This window comes from Capsicum annuum, chromosome 4, assembly GCF_002878395.1.
Source record: "Capsicum annuum cultivar UCD-10X-F1 chromosome 4, UCD10Xv1.1, whole genome shotgun sequence".
In the NCBI taxonomy this organism is placed as follows: domain Eukaryota; kingdom Viridiplantae; phylum Streptophyta; class Magnoliopsida; order Solanales; family Solanaceae; genus Capsicum; species Capsicum annuum.
This window is the reverse complement of record NC_061114.1, coordinates 142314097-142322874: the sequence shown is the minus strand read 5'-3', so window position 1 is coordinate 142322874 and position 8778 is coordinate 142314097. Positions and strand designations below refer to the sequence as shown.

The 8778-nt window shown below is 38.4% G+C and overlaps 1 protein-coding gene across 9 annotated transcripts in view; it reads left to right on the top strand.

The window, feature by feature from the left end:
* Positions 1-3144, top strand: part of LOC107867995 (guanine nucleotide exchange factor SPIKE 1) — a 7728-nt gene extending 4584 nt beyond the window's left edge. For 2 of the 9 annotated variants that reach the window (XR_001673520.2, XM_016714529.2), the window contains 2 exons: positions 2296-2564; positions 2673-3144. Coding sequence is in view for 1 of the 9 variants with exons in the window: in XM_016714529.2 (XP_016570015.1) it covers positions 2391-2564; positions 2673-2729 (231 nt within the window). In the remaining 8 variants the exon portion in view is untranslated. Of the gene's footprint in view, positions 1-1137; positions 1277-1434; positions 1602-1772; positions 2016-2255; positions 2565-2672 lie in introns of those variants that run through there. The other 7 variants (XR_007055153.1, XR_007055154.1, XR_001673516.2 and 4 more) reach the window with 7 other exon arrangements.
* The last annotated feature ends 5634 nt before the right edge of the window (positions 3145-8778 follow it).

The window sequence follows — 8778 nt, the reverse complement described above, 5'->3', positions numbered from 1 at the left end:
GGGGGGGGGGGGGGGGGGGGGGGGGGGGGGGGGGGGGGGCGGCTTGGAACCGGCGTTCGGCGACGGGGGTCGGCGCCGGTGACCGGAGGTCGGGTCGGGTCGGTGCCGAAGGTCGGCAACGGGGCCGGGGACCGGGGCGAGAGAGAGAGAGGGGGTAGGGAGAGAGAGGAAGCCGTTCGGACGGCGACGGCGGTCGACGCCGGGGACCGGTGGTCGGGGCCGGCGGTCGGGGCCGACGGTCGGCGACGGCGCCGAAGGTCGTGGACCGGGGCGAGGCGTGAGAGAGAGAGAGAGGGTAGGGAGAGAGAGAGAGAGAGCCGTTAGAGAGAGAGGGTAGGGAGAGAGAGCTACTGCCTTTAGTCAGTCATGTGTTTAATGATCCAAATATGCTAAATGCTGCCCAAACATAGTCGTCTCATGAGAAAATTGGAACATAATGCAGCTGGATGACATAAATTAGGTTTTTCATATCGTAGGATGAGTATTTCATTAGCAGTGGTTTGATTTTAGCTCACTTGTTTGTCAATGTGGCTTTCCAAGAGAAACAGAATTCATTATGTCAATTGTTAAATGTCTTGTGTTATTTTCCTCATCAAATTTTAGAATAGTGATAAGAAACCTTCTAACATTTAAGAATGCTTCAGGAACCAACTTAAACTACTATAGGTGATGTATAGGAGAAAATGGTACTCCCTTTGTTTTGATTTGCCCGTCTTACTTCCCCTTTTAGTCCGTTTCCAAAGGAATGACTCTTTCCTTTTTTGGACAACTCCTTAATTCTAACTTTCCATATGGCATCTTTAAAAACACAAAATTGAAGGATATTTTGGTATATTCTACATATCTTTAGTTTAAGACCAATGGATTCAGAAGTCTTCTTTATTAAACCTCGAGCCAAGTCAAAATCGAACAAACAAACTGAAATAGAGGGAGTTCAGATTTAAAGGCTCTGTCACACCACTAAATCATTTAACTATTCTAGAACAGGGCATGCCATATTGCCATTGGACCTTCTTGGCAAATAATTTGCACTAGCAATTTTGCCCTTTAAAATACTGGTGTTTGGTTTTATTTGTCTATTACTAGACTGTTTGATTTTGCGGTACTCATGTTCGTTCTACATATTTTGCCACATAGGAAACCTGTTGATGGCATGCTTGTTGATAGTAGTTCTCGTAGTGTGATAGGGGATGGACCTTCATCCCCAAAATATTCTGACAGACTTTCACCTGCAATCAACCACTATATGTCTGAGGCAACAAGACAAGAAGTTAGAGTACGTTATATGCGTTTAAAGTTGACAAACCCTTTTGAGCTTCGCAATTTTAAAGTTTTGCACTTGCAATCTCTCTCTCACCTCCTTTCTTTTGTGATAAAACTATTTTTACTTTCCTCTTCTGTGGTGCTCAGCATCTAATAGCTATACATCTTCAGGGAACTCCGGATAATGGTTATTTGTGACAGAGGGTCAACTCCCAGTTAAGCTCGCTTAGTCAGCCATATTCTTTGAAAGAAGCCCTAGCTCAAGCCAGTCCTCTAGAATTGGAGCTTCAGCATTAGCATTAAGGGAAACGTTGCACCCAATCTTATGGCTAAAGCTGGTACTCTTATGGCTTTTATTTGTTTTATTTCCTACACTGAGAAACCTTGGAATATTTCCTATCGCTAGTCAAAAGTCATAAACCTTGTTATGCATATATTTGCAACATTTAGTTCTTTCTGTTTCTTTCATAGTTTAGTTTATATTTCCAGTAATATTAAGATTGTTGCAGGAACTTTGGGAAGAGAACCTGAGTGCTGTTGTTAGTATTCCAGTTTTAGAAGTTTCTGAGAAGTTCTGACGGACTATCGTAACGAAGCATATTGCTACTGATTATGGGAAAGTTGACCATATCACATCCATATTTATGAATGTATTCTCACGAAATCAATCACTCTCTTTCTAGATAGCACTCTTTCCTGTCTTCAATAGTGTCTTTGAACTTCACAGAGCGACATTGATGGCAAGAGAAAATGTTAGTTTCTTAAAGCAAATTGCTTTCCACCTTTTCCGGCTTATAGTATTTCAAAATGACAATATCAGGAAAAGGGCTGTAATTGGGCTTCAGATACTTATTCGGGTTAGGGTTATAGCTGAAGTTTGTAAATTGTTGTTCCTGTTCACTTTGTTTACTATTTCCAATAATCTTTTTTGTATTGATTGTTGAACATAGTTTTGTTTTGATATGTAGTGATCGTTCTCTTATTTTATGTAGACGGGAAGATTAAGAGTCATGCTAACCATTTCATTGTCAGAGTTAATGTCTGAAGTTCGAGTAACACAAACGAAACCTGATTAAACACTAGAAGAAAGTGGTGAAGCTCGTCATCTTCGAAATTCTTTAGAGGAAATGGAAAATGAGGCTAAGAGTTCATCCTTATTAGTAGTGTCTGGGCTCCTAGGAAATGCAGTGGTTACTATTCACGAAGGATTAGTAGAAAACCTCTGGTCCTGGTCTGAGGTGAAATTTCTTTCTGAGAGTCTTCTTATGGCTCTTGATGCCAGCCTGGAACATGCACTACTGGTAAGTTTGGCCTCCTTAATCACTGCTCTTAAGTATAACGTATTAATATTCTTCAGTTGTGTTTTGTCATTAACTCTCTTGTAATTCTCTTGCACTATTTTCCTGCAGGGCTCTGTCATGAATGTCGACAGATATGCAGCTGCCGAGAGAGCTTTTATAAACTAGCGATGGCATTTTCTCCTGTTCTAGATCTTAACATAATGTGGTTACTGTATCTTTGTGAAGCTTACTAGGAAATGCAGCCTTGGGCAGAAGCTGCTCAATGCACTGTTGTTGTTGCTGGTTTAGTGATACATGTAACTTCGATTTGATAGCCTTCCCGTTTCTTGTAGTGGTGTTTGAAGGTGGAAGTTAGTAATCGTACTTTACCAAGAAAAATTATCTTTTGTTATTTGTTTCCAAGTTAGTGAGGGAAATCCTTATTTGTTTCCTAGTTAATTAGGATTCATATATTTTTTCTTTATGACTACGACTGATCATCAAATTTTCATAAAGATCAGCATCTAGACTTGGATTTACGGTTTTGTATGGTAGGTACTCTTTTATGTTAAAGCATTTAATTCATTCCGCAGTTACTTGATTTTTCGTTGCAGCTGAGAATGCAATTTATGCTGATCTCTTTAACCTGATTGATGTACCATTTACTTCAAGTTAAGTAAGGTTACAATAACATACCAGTGTGTATCCACACATAGTTGGGTCGGAAGAGGGAAAAGTGTACTCAGCCGTTAAGGTAAAGAGGCTGTTTCCGGATAGATCCCCGGCTCTAGATGGAAACAGTCGTAATAGATGTACAAGAAATAGCAAAAATAGTTAGTTCCTAATATGGTTTGATGACACTAAAAATTACGTAGAATTCCTTGAGAAAGATGGCAGTTGGCAACAATTTAAAGAGCTTTAGTTATTGAGATGCAGTAACAAATTGAAATAGGACTATTCATCTTCAAGTTGTGACAATGAAGTGCTACTAAAGTTTGTGTACACTCTTGATCTCGCACTCTTGTTAACTGCAGAAGTACTTGATTATGCTTACTGTGAAGGTATGATGTACATATTGGGCGATACTTGTTACTTCATCTCTTTAAAATGGTTCATGAACTTTCTCTGCACTTGAGTGTTTAAAAATTTAATTTTATACTTTGATATATTACTTGATTTATGTCGAGCATATGAGGTAAAGCGATGTACTAAATTTCTGCTTTGTTGTTGCAGGAGTTACTTGATTTAGGTGAAACAGTAGGAATTGAAAGTTGAGGACTTGATTATTTTTTGGCCCTGTGATGGAAGCTAGCAATTTGAACTAAAAGTTGAATACTTAAACAGTAGAAACAAGAGTGAGTTGATTGTTTTTTTTTTGCTATGTATTCAAATGTTATGAAAAATTTGATATCATACTCTAGCTCGATCGGGATGATAACTATATTTTTCGTGAAACAAATATTGAAACTAATATCATGGAATGTTAACTAATTTTTCTAGTCTCTAATTATATCATATTTTTTGTATCGAGATTCTCGATAGCAATTTGGTATTTATTTGATGAAATTTATTATTTTGTGATATTAGGTTTATTTGTGGTCAATTAAAGACTACAAATATTGCTCGTCTTTAAATGTTTATCTAGGATGAGATGTTGCTCATCTTTAATGGTTGATCTACGACTAGAATGTGGCTCGTCTTTAAAGGTTGATCTAAGACCAAGATGTTGCTCGTCCTTAAAAGTTGATCTTGGAAAAGAATTTTGCTCGACGCTAAAGGATAATTATGACCACGTAGTTAGTCTATTTGGGACGAGAAATACCATCGCGAAAAGATAATTACGATGAGGTAGTTAGTCTATTTGGGATGAGATTTCTTGTCTTAAAAGGATAATTAGGACCAGGTAGTTAGTTGATTGGGACAAGATATACCATCGCTAAAAGGCAATTACAGCCAGCTTTTTTGTCATCGTAAAAGAGTTTTAAGGACCGGTGTATTGGACTCGTCGCTAATGACCTTTAGTGGTGGAGACTGTTAGGACGGGATGCGACCAGATTTTTTTGGTCCTAAAAGACCAATTGCAACAAGATTTGGACTTTCTGGGACCATATTTCCCTTCCTTATAGGTTGTTTTTCTTTTAGTGCATGTCAGCTATAAAATCAGAAGCATACCTTGACAGACATTCTCCCTTGATTAAGATTCACAAATTCCTCTATTTTTGCTTCCCTCGGCTCTTGAGGAAATAAAACATCTAGAAAAGCACCAGAGAAGGCATCCCATAAGGGCATCTCCTCCACATCACCTCTATATCTATCCCATTCTTTGTACCACTAATATGCAACATCTTTGAGCAGGTTAGCTGCAAAGTATACCCCTTCCACATTGGTAGCCTGCATCACCCTGAATACCTTTTCCATTTCATCCAAGAAACCCTAAGGATCCTCCTCCATCTTCAAACCTGTAAAAGTAGGAGGATTTAGTTTCATAAACTTACCAACCCATGTGGCCTCAATAGACAACCCACTAGACGCATTCCGCTCAGCCTGAGAAGTAACCAATTTAGCAGTAGTATGAATAATATGGCAAAATTCTGCATTAGTCACCTTAACTTGAGGAGGACTAGTATCAACCAGAGGAACTCCAAAGCTATTAGGGATATGACCCTGAGATCGAAGATGAACTCCAGACGTAGGACTTACCACATCAACATTGTCCCCAGATGGGACTAAAGAGTTTCCTTGTGTTCCAGATCGTTGAGGCATAATCTGAAAATTGAACAATCAAGGATTAGATAAGAATTCCAGGACTTAGACTCCAAGCTTGAAAATAGAATACCAAGAAAGTGAAACATTATTAAATGCCTTATAGCCTCCCTCTTATGAGTGTGGCGCGCTACATACACCTAAAATTACTCTAATCGACCCAACTTTGTAGACTCCCTATTGACCATGAACCTAAATCTTTGATACCAACTTGACACGATGCGACTAGGGGCCTTGTTGTAATGGGAATCCCATGTACTACCAGGACCGAAGGCCACTCCTTGTTACCCAATCCAACCACCATCATCATACCTTGAGTTGGCTTAATATTGAACTTATAACAAGATAGCATAATTGGACAAGGACTGACTTTGGGATAGGTCTATTCCTAGACCAACCCTACCAAGTCATCCCATCCACCAAATAGAACGAACGAAACCACCAAGCCAATCCAATACCGATCTGAGGGCCATAAACTAGGCCATAAACAAATGAGATTCAAAACATAATATTATTAATCCCAAAATAAAAGAGGATGGAACATTGAGACATTATGTCCAATGATCTCAACCCCAATACCAATGCCAATTTTAAGGCCGATACCAATACCGATCCTACCCATTCAAACCCATAGCAATACCATAAAACCTTTAACCAAAAGTATAAGAATACCCGACTAGGACATGCCCCCAAACATAGTTATAACCAATATCCAAAAATAAATAAAAATGTCTAAGAATATCCATAACATGAAATAGAGTCTTCTGAAAAGATGAAAGCTCAACACTTTAATCCAACAACTATCCCCGAATCAATCACTATGTAGGAGGAGTAAAACGGCCGATTCCTATATAGTGTGGGTATACAGTCGCCCAAATATAGGTTAGCGGGTAATCGCTAGCATGAACTCAGGATAAGGATTAAATAATCCAATTTATAAAACCAAGTAAAACCATCAATATGAACACAAACCATACATATATATCTATGCCAGGAAAGGGAATAGGGTTTAGCCTGCCATTAAAACCATTACCTGGGCTATGTAGCTCTCCCATCCTAAACCACACATGGGCTATATGGGTTGAGCTCACCCTGCTGAAAGGGCACTAGTACGTGAAGCTGCACGACCAGGGAAGAAAACTTGGGATGGCTACTACATCCCCCAAATATAAAGTGTGACATCATGCACACTGTCACTTGGACCAAACATCACATCGCCAAATATGAGATTCCTATTATGGTCCCCCCTAGACCTCCACTTTCCATATATTTGCTACACACCTCACTATTATTGCCCCAATGAAAACAATTACCAAGAAACCAACTAATCCATTAACCATTTATTAACTAAGGCAATTAGTAGTGGCGTCGTCATACTGACTATACCTGCAAGTTTGGTCTATAGCCAACCATATATAGCTTTAAGGGATTCCATGTACCCTTCATGATTTCAAATTAGCCAAAACCATGGCCACCAAGGCCTTTCCAATCCATTTAAACTATTCATATCATATAATGTTCAATTACCAAGTTTAAACCATGCATAAGTCCCATTGTATATCAAATTTTACTATGAAAACATTGTTATAGGCATTTTATCAAACACATTGGGGGCATAGTATTTCGAAAACCAAAGTCCATTACTAAAGAACCTTTCCCATGCAACCAAATATCCAAAACTTCCATTAATGCATATAAGACTCATTAAAACATGGGAAAACCATTACTAAGCATTTATAAGAAAAAACCCCAAATCATAGTTGAAAACCCAAAATCAAACAACAATGAAATCAAGAAAACATTGCATAAAACCATATATGTAATTGGAACTAACAATGAGGGAAGAGAACATGCCTTAATTGAAAAAATAGATGAAGATAAACCACCAACAAGATCCCAATTTAGTCTTCTAGTTGAAACTCTATCTTCCTTGCCCAAATGATTTAGAGAGAATTATAGAGTGTTTAGAAAGAGTTTGTAAGTTTTAATTAATAGAATAATTGGGTAAATAGCATCCCAAAAGAATTAGAAGTCATAGGACCTTATTAGGGTAAGTGGGCAAATATCCAGAATACACCCACTTAAGTTGCAAAAATCCTATCACAGGGGTATGATTGACCATCACGAGTCTTACAATTTGACACGAGTGGTACCCATTACTCGTATCCTAAGCTTTAACCCTTGGATCTAAAACTATATAGTGTAGACTCATCCTACCCAAGTCGTAATGATAGCATACGATCCTTACCCTTCACTTGTATCCCTGGAAAGATAGAATCATAGAACGTTTGAACAATATCCACCATACGAGACCCTTGTACGACTCATACACTGGCTTACAGCTCCTAGAGAGCCATTTGGTATGACTCATTCCCTGGATTATGACTCCTGGTGAGCTGCTTGTACTCAGATCCAACTTAAGCTACCAAGTCTAAGGTTAAGTGAAGGAACCCAATTATCTGTATCCAATCAGAAGACTCATAGCGTCAAGTCGTACATATTCTAGTGACCAAATCCCTTCATCAAACCAACACTGGTCAATACACGATTGGACTATACCATTCGTACCCCAATATATGAATTATACCCATGAGTCATATTGGGTCCCAAAACCAGAATTCTAGGAATTTTTCAAAGGTACTGAAACTAGGGTGTTTCTACTGAAAAGGATATCCATACGCAAAAGTCAATGGATAAAGGAAGCATTCGAACTTAAAGTGATGAGGTACTGGGACCGCATGCTCTTAGAAATAATCACATATAACCTCTAAGAAGAGACAACACTTTCTTAGGATTTTGCCGAAGTTATCCCATTTCCAACTAACTTCTTAACTTCACCCTCAAACAATAAAAACTTAACTTTAACCACTAACTAGCCTCCAACTGAAATGAGGAAGGCGGATGTACATAAATCCAAACCATAACACACTGATACCATGATATTACTAGCACAATCAAATGAAATCTCATAAATCAAAAGGCAAACAAAATCATGAGTCATACTACCAACTCTAAATCCAAATATAACCTTCATTTTCCTTTCAAAACAAACTATCTTCTCCAAATCAAGTAAAAAGTCAATCGAGTCATGTCCATGCAATTCCATAAAACTTAAATCGAATAACAAAAGCTTATCCACTAAATGTCCTCAATAGCAAGGATGAGAATAAGACCCTAAGAAGCTACCTGGGCACACAACTGGAGATAACTAAGGTTGACAATCCTTTCCAATTCAATAATTGGTCTGAATGACCATCAAAACTAAAAGTTATAAGTCCAAAACACTACTACAAACCAATGAATAAATCGCTTGAGGATGCTACATCAATCGAGTATTAAGCGATGCTAGTTCTAACTCACACATACTACTCCCGCTAAGTAAAGCATTTTAAAATCCCAACTATAAATGGAACCTGCGATTCAAGCTAAAGGAAACACCACTGCGTCCATGAACTATTTTCTTAACACATAT